General features: G+C 38.4%; 2 protein-coding genes across 7 annotated transcripts in view; one reads left to right on the top strand and one right to left on the bottom strand.

The window, feature by feature from the left end:
- LOC127951410 (midnolin) overlaps nucleotides 1-3,042 on the bottom strand; it is a 12,762-nt gene extending 9,720 nt beyond the window's left edge. For 3 of the 4 annotated variants that reach the window (XM_052549292.1, XM_052549295.1, XM_052549294.1), the window contains exons 1-3: nucleotides 2,258-3,041; nucleotides 1,297-1,384; nucleotides 989-1,051 (exon numbers count right to left, since the gene is read on the bottom strand). In XM_052549292.1, coding sequence (XP_052405252.1) covers nucleotides 989-1,051; nucleotides 1,297-1,384; nucleotides 2,258-2,475 — 369 coding nt within the window. In that variant the 5' untranslated portion in view covers nucleotides 2,476-3,041. Of the gene's footprint in view, nucleotides 1-988; nucleotides 1,052-1,296; nucleotides 1,385-2,257 lie in introns of all 4 variants that reach the window. The other variant, XM_052549293.1, reaches the window with a different exon arrangement.
- Nucleotides 3,043-5,408: 2,366 nt separating this feature from the next.
- LOC127951406 (voltage-dependent calcium channel beta subunit-associated regulatory protein) overlaps nucleotides 5,409-25,000 on the top strand; it is a 29,520-nt gene continuing 9,928 nt past the window's right edge. The window contains exons 1-5 of one of the 3 annotated variants that reach the window (XM_052549282.1): nucleotides 5,409-5,522; nucleotides 17,881-17,943; nucleotides 23,440-23,585; nucleotides 24,353-24,414; nucleotides 24,725-24,887. In XM_052549282.1, the coding sequence (XP_052405242.1) occupies nucleotides 17,905-17,943; nucleotides 23,440-23,585; nucleotides 24,353-24,414; nucleotides 24,725-24,887 (410 nt within the window). In that variant the 5' untranslated portion in view covers nucleotides 5,409-5,522; nucleotides 17,881-17,904. Of the gene's footprint in view, nucleotides 5,523-17,446; nucleotides 17,626-17,880; nucleotides 17,944-23,439; nucleotides 23,586-24,352; nucleotides 24,415-24,724; nucleotides 24,888-25,000 lie in introns of those variants that run through there. The other 2 variants (XM_052549281.1, XM_052549283.1) reach the window with 2 other exon arrangements.

Genomic DNA, 25,000 nt, shown 5'->3' with positions numbered 1-25,000 from the left:
GAGAGATCAGTGCTGAAGTGACCAGGAGAACATCTGATCTCCCATCACGCTGACCACTGGAGGATCCTCACAATGACCCTGACACAGGACCCGGGTGAACACATGAGGATGGAGCAAACCAAGCAGATATTACTGTTGGCACGGAAGATGAAGATTCATTCACTGCTGTACGGTGATGGATTTCAGAAGTGGTGAAAAATGAGACTCAGTGACAGTGAAGACCTGTGACCTGCATCAATGATGAGTGTGTGCTGATCTTACAGTCAAACACTCTTCATGTGAGACCTGCTTCATTCAGAACACAGCAGAGACCTGCCTTCCTGAAGCACCCCACACACACACACACACACACACACACACACACACACACGAGGCTGCTCGAACACACTTCTCAGGAGGATTTCCAGCCTAAAATTACCTGCAGCATCACCAACCACATCAGACAGCAGATAACAGTTTCATGAGATTCAGAGCCGCTTAGAATAAGAGCCGGCCATGCGTCTGTTCTTGGAAATCATCTGTTATTCTTCAGTCTAACCACACACACACACACACACACACACACACACACACACACACACACACAGCTCAGCGCTGCTAAAATGACGCACAGACCTGCTGATGGGGCGGAGCACACACACACACACACACACACAGAAATATATGCACATGTGGTTTCACAGATGTAGGGGCTAAAACTAAAAAATATACGTATTTCTGCTTATCTAATGTAGTTTACGTAGATTAATGATCTGTTAAACATCAAACGTCACTTTCAGAGCGAGTGTCAGTTCTGCCACTGTTTAATTTGCTTCCATGCAAACCCTTCATCACATTCTGAATGAGTGTGTGTGTGTGTACACGCGTGTGGGCGTCTTTCACTGGTTGGGGGGAAACGCACACTCATTAGAACAGTGACTGTGTGAGTTCTTGTGAATGAGTGTGTGCTGGTGTAAGAGGAAGTGTGTGACCGCAGCGAGATCTTCACCTGAGCGTCTGAGAGCGTCTCCAGCGCCTGCACGACCGACTGCTCCGAGCGGCTCGACTGCGCCTGCAAACACACATCATCATCATCATCATCTTCATCTTCATCACACACTCAACTGATGCGCTCCGATGCACGCACGAGAGCCTAAACACCAGAGATTCACACAGGAATCAGAGCAGATCTCACAGGAAACTTATTCTGATCTCAGAACAGTGAGTTAAGGTGAGGAGCTTACATCAACGAAAAACATTTAGTTCAGGTCTTTAAATACAGAAAGGTGTGATTTCTGAGAAATGAGTGTTTTCTACCATCAGTCCGGCTTCGAGCGTGGGCACCAGCGTCAGTCTGCTTCCGTCGACCACACCGACGTCCAGCAGCTTCCCCGAGTCTAACCTCCTGCAGACGGACAACACAATCACTGATGTTTCCCATCATGCACTTCTTCAGATCAGGACAAACATCGCTGTGATCTGTTTCTGGAGTAATCTAACCACCATCTTTGGCTTGATTGTTTCAGCAATTACTATTCATTTATATTATTATCCATTTATTTAATTGCATGGCACTATCAGACGAGAAGAGCCGAGAGTAATAATGAGCCTGAAGAGCTGAATTGGTTTCATAATGGATTCATGTTGGAGCGTTATGTTCTTGTCTATTACGGTAAATTCACACTGGAATATTGATTCACATCCATCAGAACACATCAGGTCAGAGACAAATGATAATCAGTATTTCTAACCTTTCTTAAGATCTAGTAACACAATACTTCAGTATGGACACTCATGGCCAATGATCTGTAATACCTACACTTAAGTGTTTGAGAAACTTCCAAAAGATGGGCATTACTTTAATTTTACAAAAAAAAAAAAAAAAAAAGGAAGAGGAAGAGGAAGAAGAAATAACAGCTTTTGCAGAATAAGTTTGTACTTTAAGATCAAGCAGTTCAGTGTTTTTCATATCTCTATTTTGCATCTCAAGTTCCTATATCTTCTTGATAAGATATTTGCTCTGGAAAACATCTTTTTGCAGCGCATGCAACATTTCTGAATGTAAGACTTTCTGATCCGATTTAAAACATTTTAATTAAATCCTTTTTAAGACCTTCAGAAACCTGGAACATTCACCTCCAAAACCAGTTTAAGAAGTTCGCAGGACTGTAAATCTTCTAGACGTCATCAGTCCTGATTTTCTGATTTACACTTCTAAAAAAAACAAATGAAGCAACGAAAAGAACCGATTCCGAACCGACTCCGAGTCAGGACTCACGTGTCTCGGTGCAGCAGCAGGAGTCGCTCCCTCGGGACCCGGAGTCTCTCGGACAGTCTCCGGTGCAGGCCCTCCACGGTCTCCTCCAGAGGAACGGACAGCTCGAAGCGGCTCCCGGTGGTGGAGCTGATCGAGACGGTCATCGATGCGTCGCCTCGGAGGAGCTCCTCACACCGGGACCATGATCCGTGACTCCGCGCCTCGGTGTTCCGCTCCATCCGAGAACCCCGTGATCTGATCTGTGAACCGAGCGGGTGACGGAGTGTGGCGAACGGTTATCCTGCTCACCGTAGAAACGTAATATTCCGGTGAAATATCCGCGGTGTTCGGTTAGGTTCTTCTGAGGTAAATCCACCGTCTCGCGCGCGCTGCTACAATAACTGCCACCGATCCGCACCACAATATCAATATTAGCAGGCCATTAGGATCCAAATGTACATTTATATTTATCAATAATGTTATGTTATTTAAATGCCCGTTATTTAGCTCGTAACGCAGCTCTGATCTATAAACCGCTTGCTCGCTCTTCTGTGCAGCGCAGCTGCTGCGTCTACATTTGTTACGGAGCTCAGCTGACAGATCCCGCCCACCGCCACAAACAACCAATGGTGTTAGAGGATACGCTTGCCCTCGTCGTGTCAGCCAATCATGTTTCCGCTCGTAAGAGCCAGAAGCACGCAGGCTCCGCCCACCCAGTCCTCTGCGATAAAAGATGTCGTGACTAATCAGAAAAGCGCGGAGAGAACGGCCACGCCCCTTCCCGCTGTGCCCATTCATAAAAGCTGAGTAAAACATTTCAGTAAAACTGGCTTTCCTGTAATTTCCACATAACAACATTATTACGCATTTGTTATTTTATTTTAATTGATTGCATCGCCTTCTGTGCACGTGGCATTTTACTAACATTTATTTCTTTATTTATTTAACAATTTGTCTATATATATATATATATATATATATATATATATATATATATATATATATATATATATATAAAATATAAGAATGTGCTCTATCTATCTATCTATCTATCTATCTATCTATCTATCTATAATTAAATTCACATTTAATCATACATACACGCACAAACACACACACACACACACACACACACACACAGACAAACACACACACACACACACTCAGTCCTGATGGTCTGTCAGCGAGTGTGTTCATCTCTGAGCAGAGTCAGCCTGTCGTGTCTGTGTCCATCATCATCATCATCCTCATCATCATCCTCATCATCCTCAGGGGCCCATCTGAGTGACTGCACCTCAAACACACACGTCCTGCTTTTTCCAGGAATCTGTGATGGTTTTCTGAAGTTATCAATCACTTCATATCTGAGTGTGTGATGTTGTGAGGAGGTGTGTGCTCCGGAGGAATGTTCCTCAAACAGAACGTTCCAATACCATGATGCTTGTCACTTTATGATCGTTTTACAATATCCACACACGGGGTGTCTTATGTAAAGGTTCCAGTAATACGAGTTAGTCAGGATGTTTGTTAAACACATTAGAGTACGACACAATACGGATCACCGTTTGGGTCAAAAAGAGCAGGAAACTGCTTCTTCATCAAGTTTGAACAGAAATATATTCTAAGAATGTTCTGCTATTAAAGGTTTTAAAAACTTTTTCTCTTTGTTATGTGAATGTTAAGATTACATTTTCAAACATTATGGGAGTGTTACTTTTCAAATGTTGAATGAATGTTCTAAAAAAAGTAACATTTAAAAATGTTACACAGATGTCCAACTAAAACGTTTCAAAATTAAAATTTGCTATTAACAAAAATAACATTTTGTTTGAAACATTATTAAAGACGAATGAACATTCTACTGGAAGAAAGTTTGAGAAATCTTTCTAGAACAATTATCTGGAAGCCTTTCATCAAAATGAGAATGAAAGTAATTTACTCACCATCACTTCATCTCAAACCCGTTCGCTGTTATCTGAGGAACTCGAACAGATAAACTCTTTACAGTAAACCGTCTTCCTGTAAATGAGTTTTCACAGTTATTTTAATGTTGTAATTAAACAGTTGCGTTGCACAATATTTTTGTGGAAACTGATACGTTTATTTTTCAGGATCCGCAGATGAATTGAAAGTTCATAAGAACAGCATTTATTTGAAACAGAAATTCTTTGTAACAATCTCAATGTCTTTATTGACACTTGATTAATGTAATGCATCCTTGAATAAAAACCTGTTGACCTTTCTGAGAACTTTCACTTTCTGTTTGCTCGGTGTTTTCTGAGACTGCTGCAGGACACAGCGAGGCTTGGAGAGCTGCAGCGGATGTGTGAGGAGCTCAGTGTGAATGATGAGATCTGCACAGGAAGCTGCGGCCCACGCTTCTGATGAGGGCTTCCAGTAATCAGTGCCAGTCTGATCTGATAAGAGCTCATGAAGCCACACCAATCACACATGCACTCTCCGTCTGATGAAGAGTGAACCATCTAAACTTCATCCGATGCTCTCAGACCAGTTCTTCAAACCTAATCTGATCAGATTCTGGCCATCGGATTGGATTAAATCTTGAACATGGGTTGTTCAAAAGAAAAAAGGATTCTGAATTCAGATTAGAACACAAAATCCAATCCTCAGTTTGTGTTGCTCAAAAAAAAAAAAAAAAAAAAAAAAACAGTTACGGGATCCTGGATCAGAAAACATGGGATTTCCCAATGCAGATCATTCTGATCCAGACTACGTTTTTGGAGCTGGTCGTCTCTGGAATGGAAGAAACAGTGACACCGTGTGTTCGTCACAGGAACTACAACAATACCTGGATTTCAATGTGTTGCTTGCCATTTCTTTGTAAATATGACATATTCAAACAAGAGTGAAAATTGTTTCAAACCATTTTTTTCCCAGGTAATTTTGGGAATCCTAAAGTTCAGGAATAAATTGAAGTATGTCAGAGGAACTGGCACACATCACAGGATCTGCAGGAGAAACACTGAATATATTCACAGAAAACTGCTTGAGTGCAGAGTTTTTATGGCTAACTAAAAATGAAACTAAAACTATGAAATCTGATTTGATTTCAGCTAGTTATAAATATTCATCTATCAGCATATGTTTTTGTTAGCCGAACCCATCCGACGCACACGAGGAGAATCCCAGCGCGCGCGTCATCCGCGCCAGTGGGCGTGGCGTCGCTCCGCTTCATTCATAAACTCCTGCCGTTCGGATGAGATGTGACGCGCTGCTGGAGCGCTTCTAACGCGTCCCTCGCTCGGACAGCATGCATCACACATAGGTGAGTGACGCGTCCTGATGTTTGCGACGCTCTGCGTTTAACGCGTTTTGTTGGAAATGCGGTGAATGTGAAGCGCGTTCTGCATGCGTCTGGCGTTCATCAATAAACAAACAAACAAACGCGTCTTTGGGTTCCGATGTGACGCGTCGCTAATGTATTCGTGTCAGCGTCAGCGATGATGGAAACCTGCGACTCGTGATCATCGCGTCGCGTCCGGACTGTGGTGGCGCGTCGCGTCGCGTTATAATGTCAAGCCTCTGGATCAAAATATGAATAATGACGTCAGTCAGCAGCAGCGGCGCGGGATTAACTGTAAGCGCGCGTCGCGTCGCGTCGCGTCAACAGAGAGCTGTGTGAGCTTCATTCAGCATCACTGCATGAGATGAGTTCTGTAACGCTCGAGATACATCACATCATGCACAGATCTCCTGAATCAAGCTGACTCTCTAGTGTACACTTCATCTCCAGATCATTCATCCTGAAACACTCGAATTATTCCAGTTAACTGACACCAGCACTTTCTCAGGTTATTACAGGTGTACGACACACACACACACACACACACACACACATTACTGTGGCTGATCAAAACTAACCGGCTGATATATTTGTATGTATGTCAAACAAAAAATTATTCAGATGGCAGATAAATGGACTAATTAAATTATACCATACTGTGCATGTTTTGCTGAAGTGTTTTTATTAATGGCTAAAGTGATATTTTTTCACACAGACTGAACTAAATGAAGCTCTGCTTGGTGATTGTTTGAGCTAAACTGGTAATGTGAGAAATGATGAAGGTGTCTGTATAGGTTTAGGTTTGTCTGTAGTTGTAAATGTAAAAATGTAAGAAAGAATAGTTTTTCTGTTGTGTTTGAAGTAGATTCTGCTGTCCTACTTTCTGCAGTTATCAGCACCACAGCATCCTCCATCAGTCCCATAATGCCCCAGTGACATCAGCGGACATCTCTGGCCCTCCTGTGTGTGTGTGTGTGTGTGTTCCTCATGAATACTCAGTGCTGTGAGCCGCTCAGTTTCCCAGCATCACTCATGCACAGGAAGCACACACTGTAACGGATTTTTGTAATTTGAACAGTATTTTACTGTAATATGTACAGTATAATACTGTTAAATGTGCCAACAGTATAATACTGTAAATAGCAAAGGATTATGGGAAAATATAAGTTTAGTACTGTAATTATTCTCTACTGTAAATCGATTTACAGTAGCGACAATGCCCGCGAAAAACTGACCAATGACAACGGAGACTTCTTTTCAACGGTTTTTTTTTCGGTTGGTTGGGACAACTGAGGAAACACTCAACAAAAAGGTTAGTATTGTTTCTGTAATTATTTTATTTAAAACCGAGATATTTTCAAATGCAGTCATTTATTAACAGCAACCTAACACGAACCAGTGTTGCAAATTGAGTGAGTTGTGAGGACAATATTCCTGTAGTCAAGACTTTTTTTCTGCCTGTTTGTCAAGGCCTGAGGTAATGTTACAATTGTTACTGCCGTTATCATTATGACAACTTAAACGGGGTGAATAAAGTTTACATTGACTGGTATTAAGTGACACAGAAACGAAATAAGCTTTTTTTAAATGCTCCTCTGCCTCTTTAATGTAAATTAGCTAAGCAGGAGGACTCTGTGGAAACTTTACGTTAACAGCAAACTATCTTGAAGTACAAAAAGAAAACGTGAGGCAACACTAAAGACGGAGGTTGTATAACAGTATTTTGAAGTGAATATTTCGTTTTCATTTAGTTTTTTGCTGTTAGAACCGCGGAACGTCGGAGGTTTGGAGTTGCTTGGAGTTCTTTTCTGGCGGTTACCGTCATCTGAAGAAACTGGTAAGCTAACAATAATTCAATGAGGAAAAGCTGGTGATTATTATACCAACGTTGACTCTTATATTAAAACGTTAACATAATCTGAAAACTGTCATTTCTATCTTTAACATACTGTTTAAAAAAGCAGCAGTCAAGATGGTTGCGCAGTTTTGTGTGCGAACACTGCAAGTTATCTGTGCGAACGCATTACAGATTTTACCACCGTATATCATAATGCATAGGAAGGAACCTGTCTAATTTTAGGTTCAATGGTGGTTTTTTCCGACTTGTCCTTGTAGTTTTCAGATTCTGTCTGCACTAAAGTCACACATGCTTCGTAAGCACACACAACCAAATAAGGTTAACTGCAGACCTGCTCAAACGGATCCTGTGATTTGTCAGGTTGTGGGATGCGAGCATACTGTACATCCCCAAATTTTCCTAGCTTCTGCGACCATTTAAATTGGCATATAAGAGATGGGGAAAACGTTACCTGCCCCTTTCCCAACTGTGAAAAACATTTTCATGTAAAATCATCTTTCACATCTCACATAAGCAGAAAACACAGAGAATCTTTGGAGAACCCTGTAATAATAGATGCTGATGCATCAAACTGTAGACATGACAGTGACATCCATGATGACATTGTTGTGCATTCTGAGGTTGATGATAATTGCAATGATAAAGACGAGCATCCGACGAGCTGGATGGCGCCTTGAATGGCAGACACCGCCGTCGGTGTATGAATGAGTGAGTGGATGGGTGAGTGTGAGGCAACTTGTAAAGCACTTTGGATGGCCATGTGGTCTGTTGAAAGCGCTATATAAATGCAGTACATTTACCATTTTAAAGAAACATTTTTGACAGAAGACATATTTCAAGAGGAATTTTAATTATGTGGCACCTGAACAGGTGTATACAGGTAAAAATTCCAAAGGAAAGGACTGCTTTTTGCAGGATGTTCCAGTTAATGAGACCCTCAAAGCACTTTTGAGCCCTTGAGTCAGTCAAAGCACAGTACATTGATGCAAAGACACACAGATCAGATGACCCACATTTACTGGAGGATGTAAGAGATCGCAGGATTATAGTTTCTTAAGACATTTCTAAAAGACTATTACTGTTTTTGTATTCATATGTCATGCATTTGAGGTACACTTTAATTTTCATCATCATTTATGATCAAACTTCTATTTTGCAAGATAGGCAGACAAAGATATCACAGAGTGACATATGCTTATAAAGCACATTGAGAAGTATTTTAAAACAAGATGCAAGTATGTTCTCTATATATGTAATTAATTTCTCCCAACCTTATGTTAATTGCTCTACTTTTAGGTCACTGCAACTCCAGCAGATGCAGAGAGAAGCCTCTCTCTGCCCAGTACCCCAAGACTGATTGCACTTGGTAAGTCTATTAAAAAGCTTTTTTAATTGATACTATGGATGAGATTAAAGTTGGTCAACATCTACCAGCAGACAGATACCCGAGAGCTGACTGAACGTCTGCTCTTGTGTCAACATAACATGCATGCATCGCGGTGCTCTTGTGAACATGTGTTGAAGATTAATATTTTGTAAATAAAGTGGTAAATTATGTTTAATTATTTTAGGCAGCAGCCAATCCAACCAGGCTGTACATCACAAGCTCTTATCCTAAAGCTTTTAGGCTGCATTTATTTGATCAGAAACACAGTCATATTTTTAAATATGATTGCAATTTAAAATAACTGTTTTGTATTGAAATATATTTTAAAATGTTATGTATTCCTTTTTTCATTACTCCATTCTTCAGTGTCACTTGATTCTTCAGAAATCTTTGTAATATCGTACCCTTGGAATTATAAGGTTCTATCTGACATTTTTGTCAAAATTTAGTTATTTACATATTTTTATTCTGTGGCCACTTCTTTACATTATATGATGTAGTTTTTTTTTGTAAGTTATGTACATTTTGGAACTTTTTATTTAGAAAATAAAAGGTGCTTTCTACATGGATTCCAAAAATTTAAAGCTCAATATCTCAGAACTGCTCAGAACGCAGATAGAACCTTATAATTCCAAGGGGACGATATGTTGACTTTCTGCTCAAAAAACATTAAAATTAAAATTTAAAACAATAATTTTAATTTGACGCCTGTGAGACACTGCAAAAGACTTGAGTGTAGTAGTCATATGTCTTTCTCTAGCACATTTTAAACAAGTAAAATATCCATTTTCAACTTTAAATACACATCATGACATAACATTGTGTATGTGAGTGAGTGGCGTTCACACCAAATGAGAAAAGAGCGTCTGGCGCAAGTGATTTTCGTGTTAAAGGGATAGTTCACCCAAAAATCTAAATTATGTAATTAATAACTTACCCTCATGTCGTTCCAAACCCGTGAGACCTCCTTTTATCTTCAGAACACAGAGATATCTTAGATTTAGTCCGAGAGCTCTGTCCCTCCATTGAAGCTGTGTGTACGGTCTACTGTCCATGTCCAGAAAGGTAAGAAAAACATCATCATAGTAGTCCATGTGACATCAGAGGGTCAGTTAGAATATTCTGAAGCATCGAATATGCATTTTGGTCCAAAAATAGCAAAAACTATGACTTTATTCAGCATTGTCTTCTCTTCCGTGTCTGTTGTGAGAGAGAAATTTAAACAAAGCAGTTTGTGATATCCGGTTCGCAAATGAATCATTCGATGTAACCAGATCTTTCTGAACCAGTTCACCAGATCGAACTGAATCTTTTAAATGGTTCCAGTATGCATAATCCACAAATGACTAAAGCTGTTCACTTTTTTAATGTGGCTGACACTCCCTCTGAGTTCAAACAAACCAAAATCCCGGAGAAATGCATGCACTCAAACAGTACACTGACTGAACTGCTGTGAAGAGAGAACTGAAGATGTTTTAAAATTAATTTATTGATTTTACATAAAATAGAATAAAAAAACTGTGAAAATATAGTGCAATCAGTTCGGACATTGCACAGTGCTCAATCAATAAATGCACAGCTAAACAGATGAGTTTTGAGTCTATATTTAAATGTGACTAGTGTTTTAGCACATCTGATCTCTTCTGGAAGCTGATTCCAACTGCGGGCGGCATAGTAACTAAAGGCAGACGGCAGTTGTTTTGTGTGAACCCTTGGTATTTCTAACTGACTCGATCCTAATGATCTGAGTGGTCTGTTAGGCTTATATTCAGTGAACATATGTGCAATATATTTTGGTCCTAGGTTATTTAGTTACTTATATACGAGTAAAAGTACTCAAAAATCAATCCTAAATGTAACTGGAAGCCAGTTTAAGGACCTGAGGACTGGTGTGATATGCTCAGATTTTCTGGTTCTACTCAGAATCCTTGCAGGTTTTGAATGAGCTGCAGCTGTCTAATGGTCTTTTTTTTTTCCACTAAACTGCTTTGTTTTGAACTCTCTCACAACAGACACCGAAGAGAAGACAATGCTGAATAAAGTCGTAGTTTTTGCTATTTTTGGACCAAAAAGTATTTTTGATGCTTAAAAAAATTCTAACTGACCCTCTGATGTCACACGGACTACTTTGATGATGTTTTTCTAACCTTTCTGCTTCAATGGATAGACTGAGAGCTCTCTGCCTTAATCTAAAATATCTTAAACTATGTTCCAAAGATAAACTGAGGTCTCAAGGGTTTGGAACAAAATGAGGGTGAGTTATTAATTACATAATTTACATTTTTGGGTGAACTATCCCTTTAAGTCAATGCAAAGACGCCGTTTACGTGCATCTGGAGGTCCTGCGGCGCGAGGCGTTTAGCACGGTACGGACGCGCGAATGAGGCGAACTGAGCGTCTGGCGCGATATGTGCGAGTGATTCAAGGGTGAGAGCGTGAAGAGAGAGAGAAAGATAATTCTGATTAGTCCTGAGGATATATCGCATTTAGGCTAAAAATAGGTTCAGCGCTTATCGCGGTTTGGAAAGAACCTGCATCTTGCAGTACATTTTAAACATGGAAATATAGCGATTTGGCAAGAAACGTTGATGGAGCAGCAAATAGGGTCAGTACACAGCAAAATTACAAAACATTGCAAAATTATTATTATTTTTTTTTATGGCATTCATCATGTTTTGGAAAAGAGCTTTTCATATATAAATTTTGACTTGACTGACTTATAGGGTTGCCATCCGTCCCTTGAAATACGGAATCGTCCCTGCATTTGAGAATAAAATAGCGCGTCCCATTTTGAATCAATACTGGACGTGGTTTGTCCCGTATTTTCCGAGTTGTCTTCAATGCAGCATCTCATGCAGATCATCCCACCGGCATTCTGTGAAGACTCGTCCGATTCTGCCCCTGATTGGGTAATACTCACTGCCATCATTGGATTGATTGGTTTGTTTCAGGTTCACAGCCAATCAGAGTCAGTGGAGGGCGGGTCTCTTGGCAGAGAGTCGATTTGAAAGAATGGTGGAAGCTGCTCCAGATTATTTTTTAAACACATTTTAAAGTTTTACCGATTTGTTTATTATGGTTAAGGTGTACAGTCAGACACATAAGCATTATTTTAATAAGAGATAAGAGAGATATATTTAATAATTAAAATACAGTGCCTATGTGAAGCAAATAAACAACTTAACTAATTTAAACAATTGCATTCTTCAATAGGCTACAGTACAATTAAGAATAGACTATATAAAATAGATTAACTTACCAAAAATAAAAAGAAAATAACAATAATTGTGTGTTTTACATGAATTTAGAAATGTTTGTAGATCAGTTATTTATTATGTGGTTTCACTGTTTGGATGGTGTTACTGTCTGCAAACAGTGACAAATATTTTATCCAAAATCTGTGTTCACGCCACCTTATACAATAACTAAAGTTCATTAGCAATTAATATTTTTATGAAAACATGTTTTAAGTTGTGATTTACCCTTATTTTTCTGTATTGAAGGTGGCAACCCTACTGACGATTTAAGATTCAAAATCTCTTCAATACAAAAACATTCCCTGTGTGAGTTCCTGTGTTTAACATGAATATCCACTTGATTGCTAATGTGACATTGATTTATACAACAGTTCAACAAACAAAAGGTATTAATATTAAGTGATGTTCATTTTAAACACAGTAATAGTCAGTATTTTTCGATACAAAAAATAGCTCCAACGAAAGCTACTGCAGAACAGCACCACACAGTAGTGTTTGTGAATGAATCTGCGGCTTTGAATAAATTAAGAGAGCCAATAATTCAATGATTCATTGATAATTACAGCCATTTGCTTCCTTACTGAATGAATGAATGCCTCTCAAATAAAGATAGTGACTTGTTGCGACGTACTGGGGGTTTTAATTTAATATTTAAAGCATCACTTTGTTTTTACCATCATTGCATATTTCTCTATTGAATTTTTTATATTTTTTATTTAAAGCATTGTTTATTTTATAAAAGTATTTGTAAATGTAAAAAAAGCAAATATTAGGAGCAAATATTGACCCTTAGTGAAAAAGGTGTAACTGCAGAGAGGGGTTACGCAGATGGATGTTAAAAGCCTCAGTGGGTACTACTCTAAAAATTTTGAGAACCAGAGCCTAGAGACATCACATCCCAGCATCAACATTCCCAATAAATTATCTAAATTCCCAAACCACTGTTAATTTAAACAGAAAAGCAAAAATAGACTACTATGTTTGATTTGGCATGGCAGAAAGCACGCAAAGAGCTGTCTCTTTATAATCACTAAAAAGTGTCCCTCATTTTAATTGCAACCTCACAAAGGTTCATGATAATCTGTCTAATCTGTTCATAATCTGTCTACAATGTATAATTATTTATTTATTTATATAGTACATATTGCTTTTATTAACATAAAACTGCATACAGCACCATGTTATGACTGTTGGGAAATCAGTGGTTTGATAAATGTGTCTTTTCTTGTGCTTGCAGGTTCATTCTGAGAATAAACCCTGATGACACCAAATGCCTAAATCACAAAATCAAAATCACAGATCAGCCGGGCATCTGGAAAAAGGGTGCAGAGAAAAATCGCCAGCCTGAATCCTCTTGTGACATCTTTCATCAGAGAGCTTGTTGAATTCGATTGGCCAAATTATTGAAAGAAAACACGACTAAAACATGTTTTTACTGTTTGATTTGTTCTGCTTTTCAGAATGTTTTTCAGAAATTTTTAGCCATGTTACAAATACACAGGATGAATTCAAACACATTTGTAGAATGTACTTTTTAAAGTAAATGTTAAATAATGAAATAGTTAAACAATGAAACAATGAAATGTTGATAAGAACTTATGCATTTTTGGGGGATTAAAAAACGTATAGTTTACAGCTAGTGGTTTTTCATTCGTTAAACATCAGTTACACCTGTTGTTAATTTCATTAATTGGTTCGTCTTTTTATACTCTGTGTTTGGTTTTGTTGCTTTGTTTTCTGAGTATTTTGAGTTCTATATTAAATAAAACTTTGACTGCTGCGATTAGATCAGTTTCATCCAACTTTATTGCAACCTTACCAGTGACATGTAGATTAAAATTTTATTAATTTTGTAACAATAAAGCAAATGAAGCTAGACCCAAATCTACAAAAAAAGTCTGAGTAATATGAAATCAATTCTAGTACTGTAAATAAAAATACAGTACTTGTACTGTAAATAATAATACAATATACAGTATTATTACTGCATATTAAAATACAGTACTTGTACTGTAATTGAAAAATACAGTACTCATACTGTAAATAGTAATACAGTATGCATTATTATTACTGTACATGGAATTACAGTAATGATACTGTAAACTATTTTACAGTAAGTTACTGGCATCCAGCTGCCAGTAAGTTACTGTAAAATTTACAGCAACCCTTTTACAGTGCAGAGTCGCTGGTTAATGGTCAGTGTGTGTGTGGTCAGAGAGTTAAACAGCTGTAATGAATGCTGAATCAAGCACAGCCGGACTTTTTATGGCTTCTAGTTCACTGGACATGTGTGTGTGTGTGTGTGTGTGTGTCTCAGTCCAGTGCGTCTCGGCCGGTTTCACTGCAGGACACGCATCACATGACCTCCTGTGTCATACAAGAGTAATCACACATAACATTCATTAACATTTTCATGACCTGCATCAACTCGACCCTAACAGTAATAACATCTCATATAGACTGAAGGGATGTGTATTATTCTACAGTCTGTGTGCTGACCCGAGGAAGTCCTGGATAATGGAAGGTGCACATGGTTAGGTTCATGTAACTTCATATAGATGCTACCGACTGAAGTTTAAAATGTGTAATTGTGTAAATGCATAAACACAACAATCAAAAACACAGTTAGTCAAATGACCAAAAACATGAAAACAGGGATATTAAATGAATTCACTTAAACAGGGATAAATAAAACTAAAGTCATAAAAGAACATTTTCATCAAGCCCTTCTTCAGCTCTCCCGTACCTGAGTTAAGCCCACGCTCCAGTGTCGGCAGTGTCGACTCCAGCCCGTAGAGTTTAGTCCTGTAAGTTTATGGAAGCATATGGGTAGCATTATTCAATTTGGGATGTAATATGCAAAATGACAATGCAATATGTAAAATGGCAATGCATTTCTGTATTTACATTTACATTTTCCAATACATTTGTGCAACGTTTGGTGCAAAATGAAAATGAAAATTAAATTACATAATTTTCATTTGCCATTTACTACACCAGTTTTAAAATGTAAAATGAATATTAATTTTAACGCTTTATAAGTTGCAAAATTAAAATGAAAATGTATTACAGAAATGATTAGATATGTCTAACATGTTAAAGCAAAAACTGTGGCAAAATGATCATTTAAATGCTATTTTTCTTAATTGCATTAACACTCACAGTCAAGACACTTACGATTGCATTTTCATTCGGTGTCCCGCAATGGATGTAGCAAAACTCAATGTGCACATTGAAAATGCATTCCGAGCCGATCACGTGTCCCCGCCCTCGCGCCACGTCAATCATTGTGTGAACAAGGCGGGGCTTACAGAAGGTCAGAGACTCAAGTCTCAAGAAGAGGATTCAAGTGAGACAACATGGACAAGACAGTTGGTCCGTGTATGTTTTGATCATTTCGGTTTATGGCTTCAATATTTCATTCGGATTTGTGGACGGAGCTGAAACGCTGCTTTCATCTGATTGGTCGAATCGGATCGGTTTTCATCTGACAGCCTTCAGCTCGGTCTTGTCATTCTTTCAGACAGAATAAGAGTCAGTGCGAGTGAAGCACTGAAATGTCTGAAACTACGCTCACTGTTAATTAGCATAATATTTGAATCAGATGTAGCTGGGGAAATTCGTGCTGCTGAGACCTGCAAATTATTTATAGGTTGTAGTATTGTATGAATATTGTCCCACTGATAAAAACAGTGCAAATAGTTCTGTCCCTTTGGATAACAGTGAAGTGGAAATTAAAATCAATAATAGACTGAACAGTTCCATGTCTGTAACATTTACCACTCTCATCTTTTAAGTCATAAGGCACTAGGTATGTGTGTGTGTGTGTGTGTGTGTGTGTGTGTGTGTGTGACGTTAATAAATAATTGTAAAAATGAATATAGTTACATTTCTAAATAAAAATAGTAAAATTAGCTCCATGCTGCTCAGTGCTCCTGTAGCCTACCCCAGAGCGCCCTCTCGCGGCTGTAGACGGTAATGTTTTCTCTTGGTCTTGAATAAATGTGACATGTAGTCCAGTGCGACTTATATATGTTTTTTTCCTCATGACGTATTTTTGGACTGATGCAACTTATACCGAAAAATACAGTTAACATTATTATTATTATTTATAATGAGAGTAATTGACACAGACTAGAACTTTAATGTTTCACCCAATTCAGCTCATATCTTTAGACTCGTCCGACTCGTGTTGCTTGTATAACTGGCCAGACTTTCCTTCCCAAAAAATCCTATTTAATTGTATTTAATAAATTTAACTATATTTATTTCCACTTTACTGTTATCTAAAGAGACAGAACTATTTGCACTGTTTTTTATCAGTGGGACAATATTCATACAATACTACAACATAGAAATAATTTGCAGGTCTCAGCAGCACGATATATATTATGCTAATTAACAGTGAGTGTAGTTTCAGACATTTCAGCTGAAGGCTGACAGATGAAAACAGATCCGATTCGACCAATCAGATGAAAGCAGCGTTTCAGCTCCGCCCACAAGTCCGAATGAAATATTGAAGCCATAAACCGAAATGATCAAAACATACACGGACCAACTGTCTTGTCCATGTTGTCTCACTTGATTGAATCCTTCTTGAGATTTGAGTCTCTGACCTTCTGTAAGCCCCGCCTTGTTCACACAATGATTGACGTGGCGCGAGGGCGGGGACACGTGATCGGCTCGGAATGCATTTTCAATGTGCACATTGAGTTTTGCTACATTCATTGCGGGACACCGAATGAAAATGCAATCGTAAGTGTCTTGACTGTGAGTGTTAATGCAATTAAGAAAAATAGCATTTAAATGATCATTTTGCCACAGTTTTTGCTTTAACATGTTAGACATATCTAATCATTTCTGTAATAAATTTTCATTTTAATTTTGCAACTTATAAAGCGTTAAAAATTAATATTCATTTTACATATTAAAACTGGTGTAGTAAATGGCAAATGAAAATTATGTAATTTAATTTTCATTTTCATTTTGCACCAAACGTTGCACAGATGTATTGGAAAATGTAAATGTAAATACAGAAATGCATTGCCATTTTACATATTGCATTGTCATTTTGCATATTACATCCCAAATTGAATAATGCTACCCATATGCTTCCATATAAGTTCGCCCAAGTATTTTTGTTTGGGGGTGGGGGGTGTGGGGGCTCAGTAGGGATCCAGCTGTAGAGGCAGAGGCTGGGGCTAGCGCATGGCATCGGAGGCCACCCAATCCGCCCGAGTCTCCAGATCCGCCATGATCCTGCTTCGCCTGGAGATCCTGCTTGACTCCACCCTGTTCCTGCCCTGCACCAATCTCAAGAGGGAGTTGTGTCACAGTTATGGACTTCTGTTTTCCTGTTCCTTCTGAGTTTCCTTATTTGGTCATGTTCCTTTTCTTGTTTAGTTAATCGATTATCCCTCACCCGTTTCTATTCTTCCTGATTACGTTCCATCAGTTTATAAGCCCTGTCTGTTTTGCCTTTCTTTGTCGGAACTTAGTTATCCATGTGTTTGTTCTTCATTGTTATAATTAAAATTGACCTTCTTTTGGAAATTCTGTGTGGTACCCTCTCTCTGTGGACACGTACGGTTACTATATATATCAGTGACACTGTGTGGAAAGACTAGAACGTTTTCGTGTCACACAGTATGAATTGATCTGTGCGTGTCTGTGTCTGAGTGAGACTTGTGTGTGATTGAGTGAGAGAGTTGTGTGTGTGTGTGTGTGTGTGTTCTGATCCAGACGCTGATGTTGCTGACTCAGTGCTCCGGGGTCCTGATGATGGACGAGCATCTGTCCGTCTGACCTCACTGTCATTTTCTCTTGTGTTTCTCACAGGCGTCTCACACACGCTTTCAGACCATGAGTGATGAGTCTCCGTTACAGACGCGCCTCACCACTGTGAGTACAACACACACACACACACACACTCTCACACACACACACACACACACACACACACACACACACACACACACACACACACACACACACACACACACACTCTCTCACACACACTCACACACACACACACACACAAGGAGCTGCACTAAAGGTGTCATGGCTTTGTTCCGTCTCTAATTTTAGCGCTCATGTCCTCGTTTCTCATTCAGAGACACGACTGAAGTGAAGACTCCTCCGAGTTTAGATTTTTTCAGTCAGCACTAATTAATCACCCCTCTCTCTCTCTCAGAGTTAATTAAGTTGGCTTGAGAGAGCCAACTTACTGATATTGTATTTAAACTTCTTATTATTATTCTTCTGAGACTAAAACTTTTGACTGCTACTCCTCCTAGAGCTTTAACTCTACAAACTCCAAACTCAGCCCAGCTCTTCAGACTGATCTGAAGTTAGTTGCTATATCTTTTTAGACTGATCGGACTTAGACTTTTCATAAAACTGAAGATTAAAAATCATAAAAACTCCCATAGACTTACATTGAAAAGCCTCTGCTCAACTGAACATTCCGTCAAACTCCAACTGTCAAAAATTCAAATCTAAACACACTGAAGCCCATTAAACTCATAGTCTATGTACTATGTACATATTGTATGTACTATTACTAACCCATTCAAACTCATCTATCATATCATATATATTCATCTATCTATCTATCTATCTATCTATCTATCTATCTATCTATCTATCTATCTATCTATCTATAATCAAACTCTATCTATCTATCTATCTATCTATCTAACTGTTTCTATCTATCTATAATCAAACTCATCTATCTATCTATAATCAAACTCATCTATCTATCTATCTATCTATCTATCTATCTATCTATCTATCTATCTATCTAATCAAACTCATCTATCTATCTATCTTTCTATCTATCTATCTATCTATCTAACTGTTTCTATCTATCTATCTATCTATCTTCAAACTATATCTATCTATCTATCTATCTATCAATCTATCAATCTATCTATCTTCAAACTATATCTATCTATCTATCTATCTATCTATCTATCTATCTATCTATCTATCTATCTATCTATCTATCTATATTCAAACTATCTATCAATCTATCTATATTCAAACTCTATCTATCTATCTATCTATCTATCTATCTATCTATCTATCTATCTATCTATCTATCTATCTTCTGACTGTTTCTATCTAGCTATCTATCTACTGACTGTTTCTATCTATCTATCTATCTATCTATCTATCTATCTATCTATCTATCCTAAAAACATGCTAATCATGCTAAAATCATGCTAGCAACATGCTAATCATGCTAAAATCATGCTAGCAACATGCTAGTCGCATGCTAATCATGCTAAAATAATGCTAGCAACATGCTAATCATGCTAAAATAATGCTAGCAACATGCTAGTCGCATGCTAGTCATGCTAGAGAAATGCTAGCAACATGCAAATCATGCTAAAATCATGCTAGCAACATGCTAGTCGCATGCTAATCATGCTAAAATCATGCTAGCAACATGCTAATCATGCTAAAATCATGCTAGCAACATGCTAGTCGCATGCTAATCATACTAAAATCATGCTAGCAACATGCTAATCATGCTAAAATAATGCTAGCAACATGCTAGTCGCATGCTAGTCATGCTAGAGACATGCTATCAACACGCTAATCATGCTAAAATCATGCTAGCAACATGCTAGTCGCATGCTAATCATGCTAAAATCATGCTAGCAACATGCTAGTCGCATGCTAATCATGCTAAAATCATGCTAGCAACATGCTAATCATGCTAAAATCATGCTAGCAACATGCTAGTCGCATGCTAATCATGCTAAAATCATGCTAGCAACATGCTAGTCGCATGCTAATCATGCTAAAATCATGCTAGCAACATGCTAATCATGCTAAAATCATGCTAGCAACATGCTAGTCGCATGCTAATCATGCTAAAATCATGCTAGCAACATGCTAATCATGCTAAAATCATGCTAGCAACATGCTAGTCGAATGCTAATCATGCTAAAATCATGCTAGCAACATGCTAATCATGCTAAAATCATGCTAAAATCATGCTAGCAACATGCTAGTTGCATGCTAATCATGCTAAAATCATGCTAAAATCATGCTAGCAACATGCTAGTTGCATGCTAATCATGCTAAAATCATAATAGCAACATGCTAATCATGCTAAAATCATGCTAGCAACATGCTAGTCGCATGCTAGTCATGCTAGAGACATGCTAGCAACATGCTAATCATGCTGAAATCATGCTAGCAACATGCTAGTCACATGCTAATCATGCTAAAATCATGCTAGCAACGTGCTAGTCATGCTAAAAATCATGCTAGCAACATGCTAGTCGCATGCTAATCATGCTAAAATCATGCTAGCAACATGCTAATCATGCTAAAATCATGCTAGCAACATGCTAATCATGCTAAAATCATGCTAGCAACATGCTAGTCGCATGCTAATCATGCTAAAATCATGCTAGCAACATGCTAATCATGCTAAAATCATGCTAGCAACATGCTAGTCGCATGCTAATCATGCTAAAATCATGCTAGCAACATGCTAATCATGCTAAAATCATGCTAGCAACATGCTAATCATGCTAAAATCATGCTAGCAACATGCTAATCATGCTAAAATCATGCTAGCAATATGCTAGTCGCATGCTAATCATGCTAAAATCATGCTAGCAACGTGCTAGTCATGCTAAAAATCATGCTAGCAACATGCTAGTCGCATGCTAATCATGCTAAAATCATGCTAGCAACATGCTAATCATGCTAAAATCATGCTAGCAACATGCTAATCATGCTAAAATCATGCTAGCAACATGTTAGTCGCATGCTAATCATGCTAAAATCATGCTAGCAACATGCTAATCATGCTAAAATCATGCTAGCAAAATGCTAGTCGCCTGCTAATCATGTTAAAATCATGCTAGCAACATGCTAATCATGCTAAAATCATGCTAGCAACATGCTAGTCGCATGCTAATCATGCTAAAATCATGCTAGCAACATGCTAATCATGCTAAAATCATGCTAGCAACATGCTAATCATGCTAGCAACATGCTAGTCGCATGCTAATCATGCTAAAATCATGCTAGCAACATGCTAATCATGCTAAAATAATGCTAGCAACATGCTAGTCGCATGCTAATCATGCTAAAATCATGCTAGCAACATGCTAATCATGCTAAAATCATGCTAGCAACATGCTAATCATGCTAAAATCATGCTAGCAACATGCTAATCATGCTAAAATCATGCTAGCAATATGCTAGTCGCATGCTAATCATGCTAAAATCATGCTAGCAACGTGCTAGTCATGCTAAAAATCATGCTAGCAACATGCTAGTCGCATGCTAATCATGCTAAAATCATGCTAGCAACATGCTAATCATGCTAAAATCATGCTAGCAACATGCTAATCATGCTAAAATCATGCTAGCAACATGTTAGTCGCATGCTAATCATGCTAAAATCATGCTAGCAACATGCTAATCATGCTAAAATCATGCTAGCAAAATGCTAGTCGCCTGCTAATCATGTTAAAATCATGCTAGCAACATGCTAATCATGCTAAAATCATGCTAGCAACATGCTAGTCGCATGCTAATCATGCTAAAATCATGCTAGCAACATGCTAATCATGCTAAAATCATGCTAGCAACATGCTAATCATGCTAAAATCATGCTAGCAACATGCTAGTCGCATGCTAATCATGCTAAAATCATGCTAGCAACATGCTAATCATGCTAAAATAATGCTAGCAACATGCTAGTCGCATGCTAATCATGTTAAAATCATGTTAGCAAAATGCTAGTCGCATGCTAGAAACATGCTAATCATGTTAACATCATGCTAGCGACATGCTAGTAACTTGCTAATCATGCTAGCGACATGCTAGTAACTTGCTAATCATGCTAACGACATGGCTAGTCACTTGCTAATTATGCTAGCGACATGCTAGATACCTTGCTAATCATGCTAAGTACATGCTTGTCACATGATAGTCACTTGCTTGTAATGCTAACAATATGTTAATCACTGTCATTTTTATACTTCTTAAACTTAAATCTTTTTAAACTTTTTAAACTTTTCACATTTTCAAACTATCTATCTACCTATATATCTATCTAACTATCTATCTATCTTCTGACTGTCTATCTATCTATCTATCTATCTATCTATCTATCTATCTATCTATCTATCTATCTATCTCTCTATCTATCTATATATTGTGGCGAGTGGGGCGGGGCCGAGAGGCGTGGGAACGAGGAGTGAGGCCAGGTGTAGTGATTGGAGATGAGCTACACCTGAGCCCCACCGCTAGTATCGAGTCCCGCCCCACTCGCCACATATATCTATCTAGCTATCTATCTATCTTCTGACTGTGTCTATCTATCTATCTATCTATCTGTCTATCTATCTATATATCTCAGACTGAAAACCATCAAACTTAAAACTTTTTAAACTTAAACTTTTCAATCTTTTCAAACTTTTCAAACTTTTCAAACTTTTTCAGACTTTCTGGTCAGGCTTTCTCAAGCCAACTTAAAGTTTGTCTTGACGAACTTTTTTATCTAGTTGTATTATGCAGCGCTGCTGAGAGACTCTCGAGTGACACACAATCATTGTCTCTTAGTTTAAATGTCTCTTTTTAAAATTTACTTCCTATGTAACTTTGTAAAAAAAAAGAAAATTTCTGTTAAGCATTATTATAGAAGCACACAAAAGATATATTCGGAAGGAACCAAACAACATCGGACCCCACTGAATTTCATTAGATGAAAAAATGCTGAGATACTTCAAAATACCTTTGTTTGTGTTCCAGTAAACAGGTTTATTCCTTTAATCTATTTACAGCATTAGTGGCAGCACTATGGTTGATTACAAATAGGAAAATAAATGAATCAATCATGAAGTGAATTCTATTTCTTCTATAAAGCAGCTCTACAGAAGACATCCATTCAGATCAATGTCATTACGAAACAAAAAATCTGAAAATAATTTAGAATTTTTTGAAATATTGTCTTTTGCTTCTGCGGTTCTGAATTTAATGTTTTTCATGTAAATCTAAAAACAAGTACTTTATCTGTGATTATGGACACATTATGGTTTAGAGTTACAGTCATGCATTTGGCTGATGCTTTTATTCAAAGTGTTTTGCATTGCATTCAAGTATAGCTTTTTGGTCAATCCTTACTTTCTCTGGGGATCGAACCCGTGACCTTTGTGTTGAGAGCGTCATGATTTGAGCTACAGAAAGACTGTAAGTGGAGTTCATGGCCTGATGGTCTGTTAGTTGTGTTCCTCATGTCTCTGTTGGAGGAAATGCACATGATTTTGACTCAGATGAGCAGAAGCACAGAGATCTCAGAGTGTGCGTGTGTGTCTGTGTGTCTGTGTGTCTGTGTGTGTGTGTGTGTGTGTGTGTGTGCAGGACGTGCCGCTGGCGTCTGGCTCTCAGGAGAACTACGTTCTTCTGCTGGTGCTCCTGTGTGTGTTCGCCGGCGGGACGCTGGTTCTTCTGTCCGTCCTGCTGATCTTCTGCCACCGCTGCTGTCGAGGAGAGCGACGCTTCTCCAGGTGAGGAACATCCACTCGCTCACGACCTGCTGGAACAGAGTCATTCAGACTTGTGTTCACTGGAAACCCTGGAGGAGACAAACCTCTCCATCTCCACACATGGACCACAAAACCAAACATAAGAGTCAATGTTTTTAATTTGAGATGAACACATCATCTGAAGCTGAATAAATCATCTCTCCACTGATGTGTGGTTTGTTCGGATAGATCAATATTTGTCTGAGATACAACTATTAGAAAATCTGGAATCTGAGGGAGCAAAATCTAAATATTGAGAAAATCATCTTTAAAGTTGTTCAGATGAAGTTCTTGGAAATGCATTAATGAAGTTTTGATATATGTACAGTAGGAGATTTACTAAATATCTTCTGAACATGATCTTTACATATGTTCATCTGCTGACACTCAAACAGCTAAATCTGCAAAACCAGACACTTTTCATAAAACCCTTTTGGCAAAACACAACACAAGATTCTCTGTGTAACACACAAATCTTACAGGAATTAATATTATAGCAAAGATGTTTGCAAATACTTGCTTTTGTGATGTGTTTCATTTTGATGGAGATTTTGCATTTTGTGTGCAATTCTTGGATTTGTGTTTAAAGTAAAAAAAAAAAAAAAACTTGTGCTACTTATGACTGATTTCGTGCTCCAGGGACACACATAGTGTGTGTGTGTGTGTGTGTGTGTTTATAAACTACACCCATCACTGTATCTCATCGTGCTGATGTTGTGTGTGTGTGTGTGTGTGTGTTTGGTGTTCAGAGCCAGTGATGACCTGGAGAAAACCAACACCACATACATAGAGGAGAGTCAGCCGACGCAAGGTACACCTGAACACCACAAACACTGACGCACAGTCAGGACCAGAGACTCTCAACACTCGCCCGTTCTGTTCAAATACAGAGATTTATAAACATCGCTGGGTTCTGTTCGATTAAGAGATTTAAATGTTTGGTTCTTTCTGAGATTTACATTTTGGCCAGTCTTGTTCCAAGCGGGAGTTAATGATTCTCAAAAAGTGATGATGCTGAGAAATATAGAGCATGTCTGTGTATGTATATATATGTATATGATATAGAAGCACTTCTGATTAGAAACAAAGGTGCATTTCAGTCGTTTCTGTCTCTTCTTCAGACGCCAGCATCAGACCGGAGAGCGGAGAATCACTGTCCTCCAGCGGTCATGGAGACACAGACGCGCATCACTTCCTGTCTGCGGCGCTCACCGGAAGACGGGTGTCTTTTAATGAGGCCGCCATCTACGAGCAGAACGCCAACGACCAGGAGACAGGTCGAAGGTCAGACACACACACACACACACACATGGAGGTTAAGAGGTCAAGAATAGCAGTCAGAACAACAACCTGTCGAGAATCAAGTTCTACTTTGGTTTTGTTCTATTAATATTAAA

The sequence above is a fragment of the Carassius gibelio genome, chromosome B2 (assembly GCF_023724105.1).
Source record: "Carassius gibelio isolate Cgi1373 ecotype wild population from Czech Republic chromosome B2, carGib1.2-hapl.c, whole genome shotgun sequence".
NCBI classification, from domain to species: domain Eukaryota; kingdom Metazoa; phylum Chordata; class Actinopteri; order Cypriniformes; family Cyprinidae; genus Carassius; species Carassius gibelio.
The sequence above is the reverse complement of the archived record's forward strand: the minus strand, read 5'-3'. Positions and strand labels throughout refer to the sequence as shown.